At 39.2% G+C, this 22,027-nt stretch overlaps 1 protein-coding gene across 1 annotated transcript; it reads left to right on the top strand.

The window, feature by feature from the left end:
• The first annotated feature begins 1,055 nt into the window (after nt 1-1,055).
• TXLNG (taxilin gamma) lies at nt 1,056-21,413 on the top strand. The gene is made up of 10 exons (XM_082779983.1): nt 1,056-1,238; nt 8,074-8,386; nt 9,095-9,186; nt 12,411-12,581; nt 13,291-13,485; nt 14,845-14,964; nt 15,989-16,063; nt 18,215-18,307; nt 18,818-18,913; nt 19,956-21,413. Exons 1-10 carry the CDS (start codon nt 1,071-1,073, stop codon nt 20,274-20,276), a joined length of 1,644 nt encoding a protein of 547 aa, XP_082636109.1. The 5' UTR covers nt 1,056-1,070; the 3' UTR covers nt 20,277-21,413.
• Nucleotides 21,414-22,027: the final 614 nt, after the last annotated feature.

Raw genomic sequence — 22,027 nt, forward strand, 5'->3', positions numbered from 1 at the left:
GTATTCTTCAGAGGGCAATAACACAGCAAGCAATCTTTGCATCTGAGATCTGTGACTGAGTTTGGAAGCTGGAAGCGCAAAATGATTAAAATTGTCACTGTCACTGTATCAACAGTAAAAAACCTGCCAGTTCCTGTGTGAAAAGAATTACTGCTGAAAATACACACTCCAGCATCTTGCATTTTTTTGAAGAAAACCTTGTTTTACTTGACAGAATGGGCTCCCTCACACGCTCCTGCTGCCTGACACACGCTGACTTCTTTGGCACCCAAATTGATGGAAACAGGCATTAGAAAGGATTTTATGGCAGTAAAGGCTTACAGCCACAGGAACTCTGTGGTTCTTGACTCTGCTCTCCCTCAAAGCACCTCATCTTTATACATAAGTCCTCCTCCTAGTCTCAAACGGGATGGGTGTAGGGCAGATATACTAAACCTTCAGAAGGCTGCAATGGTAAAGAAGGGTCCCTTTTTAAAATTTATTTATTTTATTTTTCCAATAATTGTAACAGCATTGTGCACGTTTGTAAAAGAGTAAGGCTTATTTTGGGGGAGAAAAACTCCATCTGAAGATCAGGGCATACGCCCGAAATGTCTTTATTTATTCATTATCTTGCAGTCAGCAGTTGGATAGGTCAGGTGTGTATGGACTCAGGATGTGAGAACAAGGTGATTTCGGCGGAGATGTCTTTATTTCACCCAACGCGCCTCCCGGAGCCCACAGGGCCCTGGGCGACCTCGCCCCCCCCCCCCGCTGCTCGCCACCCCCCGCTCCTCCTCGCCCCGCAGCGCTGTGCGAGCAGGCCCCGCGGCACCACCACCGCCACCGCCGCCGCCGCCGCCGCCGCGACTACACCTCCCGGCACCCCCCGCGGCACCCCGGCACCCCCGAACACAGCGGAGCCGCGCAGGGCACGCCGGGAAGCGTAGTCCCCTCCTCCTTCCCCTCCCACGTGAGGCGCGGCGCGGCGCGCTGATTGGCCGCCGAGGGCAGAAAAGGGCGGGGAGGAGGGGGGGGCGGCTTCCGGTGTGCGGCGGCCGGGCCGCTTGTTTGGATGCTGCCGTCACATCATGGCGACGCGCGGAGCCGAGGCGGCGCGGGGAGGCGGCAGCGGCGGCGGCGGGGGGGCAGGAGCAGCAGCGGCGGCGGCGGCGGCAGCACGGAGCCGGTGCCACAGCCACAGCCAGGGCCGGGGCGGCGACGAGGCAGAGGAGGCGGCGGCGGGCGGCAGCGCTGAGGTGAGGGCAGCGCGGAGCCGAGCCGCGGCCGGCGGTTGTGAGGGGGGAGGCGGGGCCTGCCCCGGGCACGCGGCGGCCGTTGGGGGCCGTTGGGGGCACGTGGCGGGGGGGGAGCTGTGAGGGAGCCGGGCTCAGCCCGGGCAGGCAGCGCTACCCCCCCGCGCGGCGTTTAACGGGTTTTAACGGTTTTTAACGTGTTTTTTTTTTCTTCCTTTCTCCTGGTACGCCGGGGTTCGGGGCTCCTGCTGAAAGGGTTGCGGGGCCGGCCCGGGAGCTGCTGCTGCTGGGGGTGGAGGGGGGAGGAAGTGAAACCTCGCTGCGGGAAGTGATCCTGGCCGGCACCTGTCCCGGCCCGGCGGCTCGCCCCTAACAGCGCGGCTGCGGCCCCGCGGTGCGCTGCAAGTTTCCGCCTGAGCTCGGGGTTCTTTCCGGGAGGTTTTTGGCAGAACGGCAGGAAGCGTTTTGGGGTGTTCGCTGGTAAAAACAGCGCTTTAGGAGCACTGGAGGGGAAGATACAAATCCAGCATCTTCTTTCCTTGAGGTCATTTGAGGTAAATTCGAAAAAAAAAACACACAATTTTTAAAAGCAGGAGTCTTCTACATTGCAAGGCCATGAGAAAGTGCAAGCACAGAAATTCTACACAAACAAACAAACAAAAAAAAGACCAAGGTAGTAGCCATATGAAAATACAAAGGTCTGAACCACTGTTGAAGACTCGAGTATGAGGCCAACAGTATTAATAACACAATTCTTCTAACTTTTCTAAGCATACAGTATGGGCTTTCAAGTGAGTTGTTTCTCAATCTTCCTTCTGCGGTGTTGGGACACCTAGCCTTGTAATGCCTTGGGACTAATGCTGAGCAACGCCTCAGTCCGGTCTTTTGAAAGCAGATAAAGGAGCACACAGAGCATCGCTTTAAAAGCGATGGCAGAACCGGGTGGAATACTTGTGGGACCAGAAGGTTGTTTCAAACAGCTAGGATCTCAGATCTTTGGGGAAGCCACCTCAAAAGGCCTTGGGTTTTCAGAAAGGTATAATTAGGCTGCACGGTCGGTTAGGTCGGTGAGCGCACTATGTGGAAGTATGGCATGAAGAAATAAGCTTAATAAACTAGTCATGTGGTCACAGGTACCTGAATTACTGTTGCTACACCAGTGGATGAAGGTACACCTGCCATAAAATGGAAACTCAAATTTTATGGCATCCCAAAATTCTAATTTTTATGAAGGAGGTGGATAAAATTGGAACCCACAATGACTTTAAGCTGTTTTTTAATCATAATAGAGTTATATTAAAAATATTTTTGAGTATCTACACGAAGGAAAAATATATTACATACAGCTTCTTTAGAACCAAGTGTTCCTCTGTTAGCAGACAAAAGTAAATTGGTGGGATGCAGGAAGCCTAAAATTTGTTCCAGTCCATAAACTAAGATAAAGATGACGTGATGCATTTGTTCTTTCTAAAGCTTCTAGGATATTTTTTTTTGATGTATAAACAGTTCTGAAGGCAAAGGCTAAACAAGCAGCTTTACAGCATAAATCAACCACTACTATGGGGGGGTGTAGGAAATGCTTTTGATAGATTAATATTTTTAAGGGTAATTTAGGAGAAATTGCAAGTTGGAGTTGCTACTAATTATCTTTTATTAAGAGGCACAGAGAGGTACCTCATTTTCAGGTGGAGAGAACATTTTCAGGTGGATTGAGAATGTGTATGTGCACAGCGAGTGTATTGCTTGTGTGGAAAGTGTAAAGTCTAGGCATTTCAGTACACATAAGATCAACACTGTGCACAGTGTAGTTTTAGATAGAACTTTTTGTTAGAGACTTTGTTGGGTAGTAAACAAAAAAAAAGTGACTGGCTTGCCATGGTAGGTAGGATAGACTCTGTGGAGGTGTTCCTGTGTAGTGCATGTTGCTGAGGCAGTACTGTTTGACGTAGAAGAACGTTGGATTAAGCTCCTGTGATCATGGGCAGTTCCATAAATAGGGTGCCTGTCTTTGTGCTCTCATCTCTTAGGCATGAAGTATGGTAGAGTTGTTCTGAGGTGCACCTTTTTGATCAAGGTACGAGTTGAGAGAACAGAGCAGACTACTGACCTAAAACTTCAGGGTGAGCAGGAGTGATGTTACCAGTAATTTTCCTACAGGCATCCTCAAACCACTTGGTCTGTAACTCTGAAAGAGATTAAAGGTGACATGCTTATGCAGAAATGTCAGTGTCTTGTAACAACTGGATTCGCTGCTAGGTATGTAGCAGGCATCTTACTTCATAATGGTTGAATTCTAAGTTTTGGTAAGTAACTCTTGTGATCTTGTGCTACAAAGTACCACATGGTGCAAAATGTTCTTGGTTGAGTCACCCTCCCTGGAGGTCTTTAAAAGATGTTTAGATGTAGACCCCAGTGCTATGGTTTGGTGGAGGGCTTGTTAGTGTTAGGGCAGAGGTTGGACTCGGTGACCTTGGAGGTCTCTTCCAACCTAGATGATTCTGTGATGTCCCTTAATGAAAGTCTTTCTAGGTATGTTATCTAGTTCTGGTCTGTCACCAGAACTAGATAACAGAACTGTTTAAGCCACACATTGCTAGATCTGTCTGGAAGCTGAGAGATCGTGAAAAAGGTAGCAGCGATTTCAGTAGATAGTCTTTGGTGGAGTGATTTTATTGTGTTTTTATTTAGTCAGTACTGAATCAGCACTGTTATACAATGTGCTGTTGGAAGTGCTCTGTTCTGGCTGGAACGTTAAATGAGAAGTTCACTTGTCTGACTAGCACGTGTTTGAGGGGGGAAAATAAAAGGTAATATTTTGGGTTGTTCTGTCTGTCTCAGTAGGGGGGCGATTTCAGTGGTGCTGGTGTAGTGCAGTGTAACATTTTCATTGTGGCATTTATTATTGTTATGCTTCAACTTGAAGATTGATAAATCAAATCTGAAATTATCTGGTGCTTTAAGAATATGCTTGTAATATCTGAAGTGACAGCTCAGAACACTAATGCAGAAAATTCTTTGTTAATCATTATCAGGAGGTCATCTAGCTACTATTGTTTGTGGCCCCTGTCAGGCAATAACAGACTTGTCAGTGCTTAAAATAAAGGCTCTCCAACCTAGGTTAAACACATTCGAGTTTTAAGATGTTGTCCCGCTGCCTGTCAGTCCTGCCAGGATGTATGGGTGACAACTTGAGGGAATTGAACTATGTTTTTGTTATTTGTGTATGTAATCAGGTTGTTTTAGCTGCTGGTAGAACCTTTTCTCTAACTACAGTATTCTAGCCTGTGGTCACCAATTTCTCATATTTAAGACAGGAAAATTGGATCATATAGCAAAAACTGTATGCTGCCACATTGTGCTTTAGTTTTGGAGGGAACAGGCTTGCATGCCAGTAAGCTTAGATTTGCTCCGTATTCATTGGAAAACTGTGAAGCCAAAAGAAGGATGAGAAGTTCTATAAAAGTTCTCTCCTTTTTTTCTCCCCTATTGCTGTTACTTTCAAATATATTTGAAATGTGCAAGGCACGTGTACACAAACCTTGATCATCAGTTCAGTAAGCTGATGGGTGACTTCTCCATTCTCTGCCCAACTTTGGAGGATGAGTCTGATCTGAAAATCCATGTGGGTTTTTTGACTGAGGAATTGAGAAATAATGGGGTTGAGAAATGAGTATTGTCAGTAAGGAATCAGACTCGCACAAAAAGTGCTGCCAAATTACCAAGGTGGCGGTGTTCACTCGGGGAAAGTTCCAGGTGCTCAGGAATGCACATCTTAATTGCTGGCTCTGAAATAACAGGTATTTAAGATACGCTGACAGTTTGCCAGTAGGGGTGGGCATTTCTAAGTCACTGATCCCATCTGTGCCCCTGCCAGTTGCCCGTTTTTCCCCAGAAAGGGCAGACTTTCTGCAGATAAAAATAGCTGCTGAAAATCTTGGGGTTGCCTAAATTTGAAGCGATGCTTCTTGTGCGCGTCTTCTTGCTGACAGTGCTCCAGATCTGCAGTGGTCTGTGTTACCTATGCACCTGTGGTTAGGATAAGGTATTTTTGGCTTGGTTCCTTGCGCTCTGCCTGTGATCAAACTGCCTTTTTTTAGTCTCTCTCGTGTCTTGGCATCTCTCCAACCATCGTGCTAGCTCTGCTGTTGGGTTGGCAGAATTGCCTATTGCTGTGCAGTGAACTGGGCTGAGGTGCTGCTCTGGCTACAAAATTTGTTAGGACAAGTTGTGTGAACGTTGGTGCCAGCACAAGGGAGAGGTGATGTGGGGCAGGGGGATGAGAAACAACAGCAGGAGCACTGCCCCTGTTCAGCCTGCAACCACACCCGGTCAGGCCTCCTCAGCTGCCCACTGCACTTCCCAGCAATTTTGTCCTTGATTTGCAGAGAGAAAACCGTGAGTGCTTAGGGATTTCAGAAAGTCCCAAACCAGAAGCTTGGAGCTTAGGGCAGGCTTTCCCTACCTTTCACCGGGCTTCTCAGGCACAAGAACCTGAATCGGAAGTTTCTGTCCTATGTAACAGAAAAAACTGCAAGTGTCAGCTGCTGTGTTGGTTCTGCAGCTCTACCTGGGGGTCATCTTGTGCTCAGTTGCCTCCGATCTTTCCGGTCTCTTCGATCTAATGTGAACCCTGCATTTCTCAGTATTCAGCTTCTGCAAGAATTGTGTTTTGTAGAGAAGATCCATGCCATGATTTCAACCATTGGTATGTACAGAAAGTTGAAACGAGCAATACAGTTTTATCTCTTGTCCTGTTTTAGGAAGAAGCTCTTGGTTGCTAAACTTGGAGCAGTGAGCCTTTCCAATGGAAACCTCACAGCTTAAGGCAATCTAAGGAAAAATTACGAATTTTACAGCTTGAAGAGAAAACTGTTACGTGTTGGGACTGATCATTTGTTGCAACAGTGCTCTTACTGTGTTACCTTCACAGCCATTCATCAAGTACATGGTCTGGCATGATTGCAGAAAGATAAAAACTGCAGTGGGTTTGTTTCCGTGAAGGAGATGCATCATTTCAACACTTACAAAGAGCAGTGTGAAGTAAAAAACCTTCTTTGATAAACGAAAACTTGTTCCTTAATGTCTGCGTAGATTATTTGCATTACAAAGCTCACTGTCCTTCCTGAAAAGTGTTGCGTTAATTCCACCTTCAGGAGAACGAATCTGCCTTGAGCTAAGCTCTAAAGCTGGGGACTTGCTTTGAGCATAGAGAGTAACTAAGCTCTTGCGAATATTTTTAACAATATTAATGCATGTTTGTGTAATGATTTTAAACAGCTCTACTAGGGAGTTGAACTATTGCTCAAAATATTGTTATTGTTGGCTGCGTTCCCTTGATGTTCGCTAATTTCTTTTCAAGAGGAAAATGGTCCATCTGTGCAGAATATACAGCCCAATGTAAACTGCTTTTACAAATTAGCACATTTTTAATAGTGAAATATCTGAATTGTTTTATGTTTAAACAGCATCACTCAGCATACAAACAAGCCCTGTTTTTATAACTACTTGGGCTGAAACTTTTTAAGGAAATTTACTTTCACTTCACTGAATAAATCAATGAGAACGATCACTTTACTTTGGCAGTAAAGTGACTTCAACTCTGCTTATCATACTTCAGCTATGTATGCACTTTGTAAAGTAGGATTGCAAACAGACAGCAAAAAATACCCGGTCGCCTCAAAGTATTATCCTGAGTCCTGACTCCTGTATTTTTAAAAAACAAATAAAACTCTGAAATGATTCTAGAGATTAAGAATGCTGTTCTTATGATTGAGGAAGGATTCTGGTGTTACTTTATAAGTTTTATGGAGATATCAGCATGTATTCCACTCCCAAATATGGATGTATCACTGTAGTATTAAAACAACAGGTGATGTTTAGCTTTTTGGTTAAATAATTAAGTGTTTCTGTATTTAAGAAATCTCCCAAGACAATTCTGTTTAATTGGGCAGAAGTAATGTATTGCGTTTAAAAAAAAAAACAAAAACAAACTACTACAAAACATAGGTAGTAGACCTCCAGATCTGAAGCCAGCTAATATTCATGCTTTTCTGGGATGATTTAATGGAGTTTAATTGTAATATTTTGAGAATAGGTGTCTTCCTGGTCTTGTTTACCACTCTTTTGAAACAGTTTTTCTCCAAATGTAAATTGACAATCATGTTTGTTGGCATTCTGGTTGAAGTAGTTTGAGCTCTTATCCTTGTATGATATTGAAACAGTGTATTGCTATGGGTTTCTTTAGATTTCCTAGCACGATATGTTTTTCACTTTTTCTTCTGGTTTGCCTCCTAAATTATCTTATAACCAAAGTTCTTCAGTTCTCTGAAACTAGTATGTAATAAATCTGTCCTTAATCACAACGTGTACTTGTTTAAAATTGTAGATCCTATTTTTCATTTTACAGTACATAGCATTTCCTATATTTAGTGTTGATTTTGAGAGAGAATGATTTTAAAACTACGACGGAGGAACATTTTCATCTAAAATTGGGTGGTTTAAGAAGTGAGATGAAATCAAATCAGTTTCAGGGCCTAAAGAGCAGATTTCCATGTGAATTTTTAATTTCTAGTATGTAAATATTTTTGCAGTGACAAGGTACTGAAATTGTTATGTAATAGAAATTAATATTTTGGGCTCTTGTGTGTTGCTTTCTTCATCGCTTTTTAGGCTTACGCACTTTGCTTTTATTTATATACCTGTCTTGACAACAGTGAGCATCATCTTGATCAGCATGAATAAAAGTGGAATTTTACTTTTTTTCCATACTAAAGAAGGATGGAAGTTTTCATTTTCAATGCTGTTGTTTCACATCTGCTTTTTCCTTTCCCTTCTGAAGTTGGTTACTGGTGCAATGGAAGAAGCTGGATCTCAGGAGATGGGAATGAATAACCAGGATCAGCTGGTGAACAACAAATGCAATGAATCGTCTGATGCAGCATTGCAGCATATGGAGTCCAACTGTGATGGCCTGGAAAATGCGAGCACGCTGGAAGAAGCTGAGTACATCACAAAGAACAGAAAGCTCCTGGGGTCCTCGTGCTGCTCTCAGGAGTCTCGTGAGGAGACTCCTGGGAGAGAAGAAGCCCGGACTGATCCACCTGACGGCCAACAAGACCCAGAAAGTGAAAAACACAAAGAGAAAACATTAGGTGTGTTCCTCTTGGCATTCTGACTCTCAAAATTTAAATGGCTTTAATTTCAAAGACAGGCTTTAATATTTTCATAAAATAGCTATGCATTTTCTCTTATGTCTCACATTTATTTTGTAGCCAAAACTTCTCAGAATATTCTGTTAAAGATGACAAAATATGTACTTTTTGCTGAGGGAAAGTCAGTTCTTAATACGTATCATAGAATCCTTCCGCTGGTAATGCTATTTTTATAGCAGCTTTAAAAAAAACAGGTCAGTACTAATAAGCTTTTTTAACTTTGATTGTTGGGTTCATTGTTAAATTTGTGATTGTGGTGTTCAGTACTGATATTTAAATTCTAAAAGGTATGTTTTAAAGCACTTGTGTGAATATCTTTTGTTATCTTTAAATATCTTATCTTTTTGTTATCTTTTTGAACATCTTTGTTTCAAGTTTTTCTTTTCTATAGTAAATCATAAAAATGTTACCGTGGTTTTAAGGTTAAAGTAACTTTTGCTATCCAAGTTGTGTAATGGCATGTAGCCAAAACAAATGGTTCCTATTGTGATGACTTCCCGTTTGTCACTTGTTAGATATTATGCAGCTATCAAACCAGAGAACAGCTTAGAAGCATGAGAAATTAGTGATTTATATTTGCTTTCTAAAGGCAGGGTGGCTTTTCTGATATTTTTTTCTCAGTATGGTTGTCTTCCTTTCTTTTCATAGGAAAAGAAGTGCTATTATTAATGCAAGCCTTGAACACGCTTTCTACTCCAGAGGAAAAGTTGGCAGCTTTGTGCAAAAAGTATGCTGATCTGGTAAGTAATTTGTAAAGATAGCAAGAGTTATTCATGTGTTAATACTAACAGTGGAATGCAAGAACTTTTGATACGGGACAGTTAACATTTCTGAATGTTTCACAGTGTTGGTAGGAAAATTAAACTGAACACACAGACTTATTACAAACATTGCTTCAGCCAAACTTGTGTGTAGTCTTTTCATGTCTACATGACTGCCTAAATCTAAAGAAAAATTGGATTATGATACCTTTTTGTTAACCTAGTATTGAAGCACAACATTAGGATTAACAGAAAAGCTAAGTTTATTTTGAAAGTAAATGTTTTCCTAGCTCCTGTCTGTTGACAGTCCTTCTGTGCTAGCATTTTATAAATTCTGTGCTTTAGGGTAATGGGAAAGAATATACTGTGTTTTTTGTTTGTTTGTTTTGTTTTTGTTTTTTTTTTTTAAAAAAAAAAATCACTTAACTCTTCAGTGATTGGGGATGAAGTTGGAAAGATGTAGTTTTAATCTTTCTTTGTGATTTGCAGTCATACAAAGGAATGCATTAGAAAAGTATTTCTTCAGCAACAGACCAAAAAGGCAAAACATGAGCAGTTACTTGATCATGGAGTGCATTTCCACCACAATGTAGCAGAAAAAACAATATATTCTCTAAATTGGTGGCAAAATCGGCTCATAAGTTTCAGTATGTGTCTGTAAATGAAAATGCTTCATTTGTTCATCTTGAGACAGGGACAGACAAGAATGGAAATGTGTGTTTTCCCACCATATTTAGATATTAAATGAAAACGAAAGTAAATAGGTAACTGAATAGCTTGAAAAAGCCAAGGATTGCCTTCTCTTGTTGTCAGGTATGTCACGTTTGGGAACGTCTCTAAAAAATGGCATAATGGCTGTGCAGGATGGCCTAAATCTTTTGAAATTAATTTTTCTTTTGAGATTAGTGATGTTTCTAGAGCTTAGAGAAAGAGCTAGTACCTAGTCTCTCTAGTCACACAGCCAGTAATAACTATTTAGCTTAGTTTTGTTTTTGCAGCTCTGGAGTCCTCCTTGGAGGTCTGTTGATATTTTTTGCTTTGTTTTCTTGCTCGCACATGCATGCTCTTGTTCACATGAGTGAATTTCCTTTGAAACCAACAGCTTCTCTAAGAAACCACTTTCATTTAAATGAGAAACAATCGTTCCATACTGCAACTCAGTGATGGGAAGCCCACCTAAAAATGATACTGTGAGAGAAAATGCAGTAAATGAGTTAGATCTTACGAACAATTGCTTGTGCATGGGGTGCCTTTTCAGGCAGCTCCCATGTCAAGTCAGTGATGAAGATGGTGGCCTATGTGAGGAGCTAGGTTAGGGTGAGTTCCTTAATTCTGCAGAAAGAAAGCAGTCTGCTCCATCTTCACTTTTTTGATTTATGTTGACAGAAAGACTTCAAACCAGTTAAGGAACTGCCACAATAAATGAATAGTAATTTCCTTCCAGAAATTCAGCAATCAGGAGAGACCTGTTCACATTTTGATTTTTTTCCCCTTCCAGTAGAGGATCCATAGTCTGCTGGTCTGTTGTTAGAATTATAATCCTAGAAAACCAGTTGCTCTCCCTGTGATGCTCAGAACTGCTGGGAAGTTGGGTGGGAGTTGATGCAGGAATAAGAGTAGCTTAGTTTTAGTACTTGGAGGTACTCTGTTCCCCTTAGGTTCAGTTTGATCTGGTTATGCTCCTCGTAGGATGCATTCTTTTCTCCATGGTTATGGTGGTGAACCACTGGCATAGGTGTCAAATTTAATGCCAGCAGAGGTTTGAACTGTTTATGACAGTGCACCTACAATGCTTGTTTTCTTTTTTTAAAGATTCATCATCTTTAAAGCTCACTGTCAGGTTTTTCAGTGGTGTCTCATGAAAAGGACTGTACAATAAAGGTAGGAATGCCACTCTCCTGGCAAAAGATCTTCCACAATTTTTTTTCCTAGTTTGGAATCTATCAGGAGATCAATTTGTGATGCAGGAAGGTTTGCATCCTTGGTGATATGTCTCCCACTGGCATACTTTTACAGGCCTGACGTTTCATAGGTATGCAGACAGCACAGCCACTTGAAGTGTTTTTTCTGGCCACCCAAGACAAGGGCTTTTCATGTTTGGATATCAGAATGTTTCCTTAAGGTTCCTTTACTCCAAACCAGATGAGATACAAATTTGATTTGCTGTTGTCGAGGAGGTCCTTAACTTTATTCTTTCTTCTGTGCTTTAGCGTTATTTTGAGCTCTTTCAGAAAACCATCATTGTGTTCCTGGTTGCCAGCCTTCTTTTCCCGTGGTGTCCCGAGGCTGAGGCACTGTCTAATAAGGAGCAGTACTATACTTAACATTGTTACCACCTGTTCAATAGATCAGACTCTAATGTGGTTTCTTGGGGAGCCCAAAAATCAAATGCAGTGGAACACATTTGCAACTAGGTATTATTGCAAGAAACTCCTCAATTCACTGGATGTTCATACAATAGATTTTGAAGTCTGCTCTGATACAAAGTTTAGCACTATCGGCTACCATCTAAATTGTCTAATGGAAATGGATTCGGTATTTTATTGCAAATGGTTGAGACTGCAGATTTCTTAAGTCACCGTTAAGCCTGGGTTGTGCAGCTTTAATGACATTTGACATGATTTACGTCAGGGCTGCTGGTTGTATCTGTTCCTTTCTGAAGTAACTTACCATTTTATGAACTTGTGTAGCCTACTGCGCCCTTCAGTAGGAGCTCCTGCTGATAAGAAATCTGCACAGTTTTGTGGGGTTTGCTTTTTGACAGTAAAGAGAGCGGCTGGATAAATGATTTTGTGTAACATACAAACAAGAGTGGAAACAATTGTGATTTGCTGAAATGCCAGTCTAAGTTGGCTTTTGTCTGCCCCATCCTCCTTTCTCAGGCCTAGTCCTACCCCTGTAGCTGAATTCAAGCTGAAAGCCCATGGTCAACAGGTCTGCGGTCCCTGTCCTCAGTGACAAATATTTGTCATGTTGGAATGTGTATATTTTCTTCTGCTATGCTTACATACTTAGAATTGTATGGAAGATGATGGGACTTTCTTTAAAGATCAGTGTAGGGGGTCAAATAATGAAATTGTTTGATTTCTTTGTTTTCCTTTGTTTTCGTCTGAAATGTTTAAATGCTTGTTCGGCCTGCTTGTGTAGATGCATAAAGACAGTTTGGGCTATATTTATTTCATAAATATACTCTCTAATGTTAGTTGGAGGAGAGCCGGAATGTTCAAAAGCAGATGAAGATACTGCAGAAAAAGCAAGCACAAGTTGTGAAGGAGAAAGTCCACTTGCAGAGTGAGCACAGCAAGGCCATTTTGGCACGCAGCAAACTGGAATCTCTCTGTCGGGAGCTTCAGCGTCATAACAAGACTTTAAAGGTTAGTTTATGGACATAAATCACAGTGCTGGGGGAGGTGGTTTGAATTCCTGGTTATTGATTATTGCTTAAAATCAGGGCTTCACTTATTATTGTGTCCCATGTCTGTGTTACTGAAATCTTTAGATAGTAATGTATGGTGTAAGTGTACCTGATTTTTAAGGTAAAGAACATGGGGATACTTAAGTGAGCTATAACTTTTTCCTCAGACTGGTTCATAGATCGTGTTACTTGCTGTGTGTGGTCTTGCCATATTTATTTCTGGGAACAGTAATGATGACTGCTGGAAAAAAAATAGCACAAGTGAAATAACAGCAGCATGAAATGGCAGTGTATCAAAAAAGGCTTATTTGTGTTAGAATGCAGTTGCTAGGAGTGAGATGGAAGAGCCATGAGATTCTTATCTGTAATTAGTGTAGGAAAGTACGTTATAGTATCAATTCTGGTTTTAACGTCTGGGTAATTCTCTCTTACATAGGTATCGTAGTAACTTAAAACACCAGTGGAATTGGTAATAACAAAATTCTCTAAAAGTTTTGGAACTTTTAGATTCTTTGTTCCATGTACTTTATGTAGGTTAGATCAGTATGATGTTACAGTTGTGGCTTACATTAACTCTAGCATTTTAGAACTTTAAACCCTACACAAATAGGAAAAAGGTACCTGGTCTGTCTTGAACACCATTACTTTCTCATACTGCCTACTAAAAGGAAGAAAACATGCAGCAAGCGCGTGAAGAAGAGGAGAGGCGAAAAGAAGCAACTGCACACTTCCAGATTACACTGAATGAAATTCAGGCTCAACTGGAACAGCATGATATAAATAATGCCAAGCTCCGTCAGGAAAATATTGAACTTGGGGAAAAACTGAAGAAGCTCATTGAGCAGTACGCGTTGCGGGAAGAGGTACCTGATTTATGCTTCTGATGGGAGTCTGTTAGTTCCTTGACTATAAGGATCAAATAATTATTTAAAGGGAGAAAAAAAAACTAGTACTTTGTGTTTATTGCGTATGTGATCTAAAATGTTCCACATTCTTGACTACCTTGAAAAATTATGCAGTTGTTTGGCCTTTTGTTTTCATGGTTTTACATCCCTATATTTAAGATGCATGGAAAAATCTTTTACAGTGAAAGTGGTCAAATAAATAAGTTGTCCGGAGGCAACTTGTGGAATCCTTGTCATTGGAAGTATTCAGAACACAATTGTGCAAGGTGTGCACAACCTGATTACTTTGAAGTTGACCCTGCTTTCAGTGGGCATTTGGTTTAAATTACTTCCAAAGGTTATTTCCAACACACATATGCATTAATACTTGCAGTTCTTTTAAAGTAAAATTTCACTGTATAAAATGAGGATATAAATTGTTCTTGTTTTAGTTCATCAAGATTTTGTTTTTGTTTGAGCTACTTTGTAGCTCTTGTTGGTATTCAAGCATCCTAAGCTATCATGCTTTCAGAATATATATGGAGTGGTATTAGGGAAATAACTATTTTAGGGCTGAGCAAGCTTTTAATAGTGTGGGAGCTAGCCAGTCTAAGTAAAAGTAGCGTGGAAACTCAGGGTAGGCTTGTCTTGTCAGAGAGAACCAAGTTTTGAGGTGTTCTACAATTTGTGGGAGGAAAAAAACAAACTAGCAGCATTGCTAGGTGGCATAGGAGGTTTGGAATATGGCTGCTGTTTTTTTTACCTGGATTAGTGAGGTCACTATAGTATGGTTCTCCACCTTTTGTGATTATGGAATACTTGTATATACAATGAGATAATTTGGGGAATAGAAAATGTAGGAAGTTGCCTTGTGTTACTTTATGTATGGAAGTCAGACTGCATGCTTGTTAATTGATTTGCGGAGTATCATGAGCCAAATGATTTGTGAACTTCGCTTGTTTGGAATTTTTTATAATTTATGAAGACGAGAGGTTTTACAAGTAACATTCAAAGTACTTAGTGGGTTAGAGGTAGATCCACTAGCTTAAAGAGAAAGGATGTAGGCTACTTGTTACAGGATTTCTGAAAACACCTAATGTGAAGTGACTTACAGTATTCTAACAATTTTATTAAATATGCTTCTTACCAAGGTTTCCATTAAAGACAAAAAAGTGTAGTTATAGTAGAGGAAAAAAAGCATGTAAAAGTCTTTTACTGCTTTTTCTTTTTGCATGAAACTTGTCAAGAATATGTGTTCCCCACTCCATACTCAAAAACTTACCTTAACTGACCTGTGCACGGTTTATATTTAACAAATACATTTTTTTTTTTTTTTAGCATATTGATAAAGTGTTCAAACATAAAGAACTGCAGCAGCAACTTGTGGATGCCAAACTACAACAAACTACCCAACTTATTAAAGAAGCAGAAGAAAAACATCAGCGAGAAAGGGAGTTTGTAAGTGAACTCTATGCATGTTAAAAGAAATTACCTGCTGAAGCATGCTTGTCATGATTTAAAATAAATACAACAGACAGCAAACTAAGGGGAGTGTATTTTTAAAGTTAGCATAATTTTTCAACATCAAGACTGAGATGTAAGCTTTGCATTGAATGATGTGTACAGTATTTGTGTCCATATACACAGGCAAATAGTGTTACTGTTTGCATTTACTCAGCAAATGTGCTGGATATCATTTGGAGTTTTTTTTAGATTGGGAGAATTGTTGAGGTTAAACACCAAAGGTACTTTCTCGCTGTTGTGTGGTTGTAACTTCTGGTGTAAAATAAACTGTAGGCTCACAGGATAAAGCATATGATATGCTTTTCCAAACTGCCTGTCCCCAAAACTGTCTGTTTTACTTGTGTGTTGGTAATCAGCAGTTTACTTGCAGTTTTTCAAGAAATCAGTTCTTAATGGAGCTGTAATTTACAGGAAAAGCAAGACTTCTTGCCTAGATAATCTCAAAATGATAATCCGGTAATGGACTAGAACATAGTATTAAGTTACTTAAGTTATTCAAAAATTTTGGAATCCTAAGCTGATGAACATTCAAAGATTTATCTACAAAATGGTCACAAATTCGTTCAATCCAATCTTGATTCAATCTATAAAGGTAATATTAATGACTGGAGAAACAGAGGTCGAAAACAAATTACAAGAGTTATGAAACATTTACAAATTACATATAGATCATTAATGATCTAATTGTATAATTTTAGTAGTTCGAAGTCGATACCAAAATAGAAACATAATTGAATCACGTACCAACTGAAAAAAGTCTCAGTAAAATTGTATGTCAGCACATGCTTTAAATAGTATATATCAAAGTATAGTGTAGTAATAATCTCAAAAAAGTCATGTGAGAAAAATGTGGTTTGAATGGCCTGTTGGCGATGTTAACTTTTGTTCACTTTTTATCTTAGATTAAGTTTTTATGCTATTCTTATTAGTATTTTCTCTTTTTTTGTTTGTTTTCTAGCTTCTAAAAGAAGCTACTGAGTCCAGACACAAGTGTGAACAGATGAAGCAACAGGAAGCTCAGCTCAAGCAGCAGGTACTTTTTGAAACAGAATGCTCTTCAATAACAGTTTTTCCTAAATGAAAATGTGGCTAGTGAAATATAACGCAACTTGTGAAAAAACGGCACGTTATCATTCATTGGATACACCAAGTACTTGTCACAAACGTTTTTAATTAAATCTTAAATTTAATTTTTGTTTCATACATACACTCCTCAGTAGTGTTGTATGAAACATAAGTAGACTTGACATTTAGTAGTTGCTATTTAAGACCTCTGGAGAGTTCTGTTAATTGGAAGGTGCTAAACATTGGATTGCTAGAGCTGCTACCCTTTTAAATTAACAGCAATAATATTAGAAAGCATATTGGTTCTTTATGCTTTTTTCCCATTTCTTGCCTGCTTTGAACCTGTTCTGTCTTTCAAAGGTATTTTATCCTCTTTATAGCTGTTCAGGACCAGAGAGACCTTTGCACCTCTTTCTATAAAGAGTTGGGTGTGATTTTAAATGTGTAGGTCTTAAAATTTATTCCTTACTGTTTCTATCCCATCCTTCTGTACGGGAATGGGAGCAAGAACTGTTTTTGTTTATTCTTGTAGTTACTGAGATTTTTGTAACCTAAATCTAAGTGTCCACAAAAAAAACAACATACTGTCTTCATACTGTTTTCTTGCTGTAAATGCTACAGCCAAATCGTCTCTGAGTGGAGAGATGGTCTCCAGTTTTTGTGCTGTTCTGGATCACCTGTAGTCATTGGCTACATGTGAGCTCAGCACATAAGGCAAAGGGAAATGGTAGGTTAAGCTAACATTGTAACATCTGAGAAGCAGCAGCTATTACTTTCACTGTATGCCGGTTATTGCTTCAGTTTTGAGTTTTGTATTAAGTCTCCTTGAAAGTTATTTTGTGCTCTTTTTTCATACTTAACTCTACCTAATTATTTTCCCAGCTTTCCAAACAGTCACATTTGAAGTGTACGTGTATACTTAAGAGTAGGTGTACATGCACATCTTCACTAAAATTGGACTTACTAATGTCCAGATTCCTCCAAATACTTTTTTTGCTGTTTTTCCAAAAACGTTTTATACCACATGTAGTCTTTTTTGTTTTATCTTCAAATTAGTTACCTTCTGTTGAAAATCCCAATGCCTTTTTTTTATAGTAACAATGGGTATATCTGTGCTTTCCTGTGGCCAGCAGGAAATTTTTTAATTTAGGTGGAAGTTCAGTCACAGTAATGGCAGAGAGTCATAATCTGACAGCTCCTTTTTTCCTATGAAATCTTTTCTTATGAAATTTCATATTTTTTTAGAGTAAAATGCAGTATCTGTGTTCTGAATTGTCCTACAACCCTTCATGTAAGCACTGAAAGAACTGATTACTTTTTGAGATTGGGTGAAAAGTTCCTAGTAAATTGTATTGGTGTTTCAAACTTCTGTATTCTCAGAACATTGTATTACACAATGATTATAAAGCAAAAACCTAAAAATAATTTATATTTTAAGACTTTTTGTGGAAAATGATGCTAAATACATTTTGCTGTTCTGATGACTAATCTTGTGGTGCAGGGCAAGAAACTTTTCTGTAACTGAATATTAATATTCTTTGTTAATTAAAACTAGGGCTTTTCAATGTTGAATGTATTCTTTGTTGATACTCACTTCCCATAGTTTTTGCTCACTAGCTGAGTTTTGTATGTTGTGAATGTATATTTTGAATTCTGGGTTTGATGCTTACTTTGTCCCAGCCCTGGTTGTTAGTTTTGGCTGGTTAAGGTGGAAAAATGGATCTTCTAAGCTTAATTTCTCATTTTCTTGTGCTCAGTTTCCTCTGTATTAAAGTCCTCTTTTTTTTTTTTTTTCAGTGGGGAGGCAAAAATGGTAGTGATGACTAAATACAGTGACTTCCAACATTTTTATTAATAATTACATCCTTTTTTTTTTTTTTTTTTTTTTAGAATGTATTACTGTTCTATCAAAACAGGTCACTCTCCTTTCATATATAATTTGAATAGTGTGTTTTCAGTCAAGCTCTGCACACTCCTCAGATTAAAATTGTGGGGTAGTATGGAAAACATTAGAAGTAGTTCATCTTCTATATTGTTTCATTTTTTCTTGTACCTGAACAGATATTTCTGTATTCATGTACAACTGTTCAAATTAACGTTCCTGCTCTTTTACCAACAGCTTTCTCTTTACATGGATAAATTTGAGGAATTCCAGACTACCATGGCAAAAAGCAATGAACTCTTTACAACCTTCAGGCAAGAAATGGAGAAGGTACTTTTAGGATTACTTAGAACACCATTTTATTTATATACATATATATATGCATGCTGTTAGTAGGATGCATTTTGTATCTTACAATAGTGTTCACCCTCTGAAAACGTGTGTTACGTTAACACTTCTTTTGGATCTTGAGATAGGAAATAGGGATTTGTCATATTGTGGAAAAGTGCTTTTTTTGACATCTAAATCCTGTTGTCAGTGTTTTATCAATGGCATGTAATTGGTTTGATTCTCTTCTGTTGTGGTTATGTTTTAAAACTTATTTTCTTGTGGAATTTTAATAGTTCTTGAAGGTTGGTAATCTATTTCTTTTATGAATCAGTCTTGTTTTCTCTGACAGCAGGCTTGGTACTTATGGAGTTGATTTTGTGCAGAAAGATTTTTCTGTAAAATAATCTGTTCAAACTGGATTTTGAAAGTGATGTTACAAGTCAAATTATCAACATATACCTATCTCTGTTATAAAGCAAGCCACATAAGTCTTCCCTTTGTCTTTTGTAGATGACAAAGAAGATCAAGAAACTGGAAAAGGAAACTATAGTCTGGCGTACAAAATGGGAAAACAACAACAAGGCTCTTCTGCAAATGGCTGAAGAGGTAATTATTTCTGTCTTTTAAGCAGCTGTACAGCTAAACTAGAGTCTGCACTCTGGAGAACTGTGCAGTGTTTGGATTATGGATGACTGGTGGTAAGAGATGGTAGCCTCTTCTTGGACTGTCTCCACTGTATTTTCTGTTGTGTGATGGTACTGTTCTCCCCCAGCATGGAAAATGAGTTTAGGATTAGGCAGTGACTTTTCATGACCAGAAAAACATCAGTCTTTATCTTTCCTTGCTCAGTTTGTCCACAATTAGTCAGACTGTGTATGAAATCATACAAGTTGAATGAACTGACAGTATTTAAATATGCTATGCAAAATTCAATTAGTGCTGCAACAGAGATCTACTTTAAATGTACAAGACCCACATGAAGGAAATAACCTTTGGGTAAGGCAACATTTACTTCCATGCATTGCTGCTGCTTTTGAGGTCATGAGGTGCTATTACTTTATTGCAGTCCAGCAGAAGAGCTAAAAACAGTTTTCACATGAGCTGTAAGCATATAGTTCTGATTTGCCTTCCTACATTTCCTAATTTCTAACTCAATTATATTTATGATCTTGCCAAACTGTATCGGGACATCCCTAATTTTCTTATAGGTTCTGCTATAGCACTGTTTATCTTTACTTTTTTAAAGAGCTAATTGAAGAGCCATGAATACAGTACCTTCTGACCTGTTTTGTTGCTGAATTTCTCACTTGATTTCCCACTTACATTCCCTTCTGCTCCCTCTAGTTGCCATTATTTGTGTAGTGATTCACTGCTCTATGGGACTTCATAATCAGCATTTCTGCTGATACTCAGCCCTCACAATTAGCATTATGGAGTTACTTGGTTCTCGCTGTTAAGTTTCTAAAGTTGTCTGTTGCCAGTCCTAGACAAACCGTCTGAAGTGCAGTGTCAAGTATTCTGAGCAAGGATGTGACCTATGGGATTAATTAACACCTCATTTCCAGGATTAAATAATGGTGATTCTTTACATTAACTTAGGTGAAAAAAAACAGTTGCATCCTGAAACTTCTGTTTTTTTGTCCCTCAGAAAACAGTAAGAGATAAAGAATACAAAGGCTTTCAAATAAAACTGGAGCGTTTGGAGAAGCTATGCAGGGCCCTTCAGACAGAAAGGAATGAGCTGAATGAGAAGGTGGAGATCCTTAAGGAGCAGGTTTCTCTCAGAGAAGCAGATGTGGATCTAGCTGTGCAGGTGTTGCAGTCCTGCACGCTCAATTCCCACGAGGAGCTGGAAAGTCCCACTGACACGGAACCAGGAATCCAGCCCAGTGTTGAATCACAAGCGGCAAATCGTTCTGAAAAGACTGTCTCAACAAGTCCTGTTCCTGGCACTGAATCTGTAGACTAAAATGAAGTGTAAACACTGTATTGAGAGATATATTTTGTGTATAACTTTCTCTGTTGGTGGTAACTATTGGTTTTGTGGTGAAAATTTTCTTACTTTTTCTACCATATCTGTATTTTCTTAGAACTACTGGACTTATGTGGTACAGGAAGCTGCATAGCAGCTTTAAATAGCTTAAACTATAAATTTTCCACAACTGTGTTGCACATCTGCCTCATTTTTTAAAAGAAAATATTTTTCCATAAAAGGATGCATGTGCATTTCCTCCCCACAACACAAATCACTGTCATTGAAGACTGTGTACAGACGTAACATCATTAGGGGGAAAATAGTGACAGCCTGTCACTTTTTTTGGTTTAAAGAACAGCATTCTGGTTTTGTTCATTGAGTTGGCACTCAATATACTAAAAGTTACCAAGTTTTTCAGTAAATTTATCTACATGAGGATGTCTAATGGCCAGTAAAAATGTCAGCTTTCCCTTCTAGTATGTTTTCGTATATATGAAAAACTAAAGGTCCAGAATATAGTAAAAATGTATGTTTAAGGGGTTTTATGTACTTTGTGGTATGGAAAAACAACAGCTTTGAAATACGTTGGTTTGCAGCTGGTGAAACAGGGTGTACAACTTCTTTGCAGACTTCTCAGGGTTGTGTTGTAAAGGTTATTTGGGACTAGTAGCCCTACCTGTGAGGATGCTAAATAGAAATGTGTCAGAAAATGTCCAGCGATGTTACAGAGTGAAGTTTTGCAGTTGGGTAGTGTCCTGTTAGACAGACATTGGTTGGTCACATTCTTCCCTCTTAGCTGCAGTGTGTCCATAACATGATTATGCTGCCTAGAGAAATCACATGTTGTTGAGACACATCTGTGGATTATCTGAAGGGCTGGGAAAAAAACATTTACTGCCTGATGTGTAGAAGACACAAGCCTCTAGCATATAGGCTTTTAATAGCCATATATGCTATATATGTAAGTATTAGTTAAACTATATACTTGTTTAAATTGATCATGTAGAGTCAGATACTTCTCCTGAAGTGTACAACGTGGAATATCTTGCACGCTTAACCTTGAAGCTGTACCAGTTGGCAGAGTGCCTTCCCAGTTAGGTTATCTGGTAAAGTTGGTACTTCAAATTCTTACAGTAACATGCCACAAGCAAAGCACCCTTGCTAACCTTTAGCCATGTAGGCTTTTCCTTAAAAGAAAAAAGAAAAAAAATAAATCATATCCATATTTTGACTTTATTCTGAGAAACTGGGACCAACTTTTTTTTTTTTTTTTTTGGCAAGGCAATGTGTGAAATAATTACAAGCTACCCTTAACTTTAGTTCATATGTATTTACTTTCTAGTTTTGGTTGCTGTCATTTTAAGGAATATGAAAATGTGTAGCCTTTTCTGGTACTTAAAGTTCTTTGCACTTACTTGGGAGGGGATTTCTGAATCAAGCACATCTCAATGAGCTTCCCACCCTCATTGCCCTTGACAGTTTAGTGGCTAAATTACTTGAATGTTCAGGCTGCACTGAGCTCCTGATCCTTTTCCTGTAGTGATGTACGTTGAAATAATGTAGCTGTCTCTTAAAGAGAGTAAGGTTATGTAAGGCCTGATAAATGTGTTGTAGCTCATACCACTGAGAGGAACTGTGTGAAACTGACATTTCTTTAATGGTGGAGCAAATGGGAGGCTGGCCATTTTTCTCCTAGATTTGTGCAAGTTTTGTGTTTGTGGTCCAAGCACAATGCAGGAATGAAA

This window comes from Aythya marila (genome assembly GCF_965140915.1).
Source record: "Aythya marila genome assembly, chromosome: 1".
Taxonomy (NCBI): domain Eukaryota; kingdom Metazoa; phylum Chordata; class Aves; order Anseriformes; family Anatidae; genus Aythya; species Aythya marila.

Bases quoted from the DNA above. Each gene is read 5' to 3' on its own strand.
- TXLNG (XM_082779983.1), top strand. From the start codon at position 1,071: ATGGCGACGCGCGGAGCCGAGGCGGCGCGGGGAGGCGGCAGCGGCGGC. The intron at 8,387-9,094 runs GTGTGTTCCTCT...TTCTTTTCATAG, and splicing joins ACACAAAGAGAAAACATTAG to GAAAAGAAGTGCTATTATTA. The intron at 16,064-18,214 runs GTACTTTTTGAA...TTTTACCAACAG, and splicing joins AAGCTCAGCTCAAGCAGCAG to CTTTCTCTTTACATGGATAA.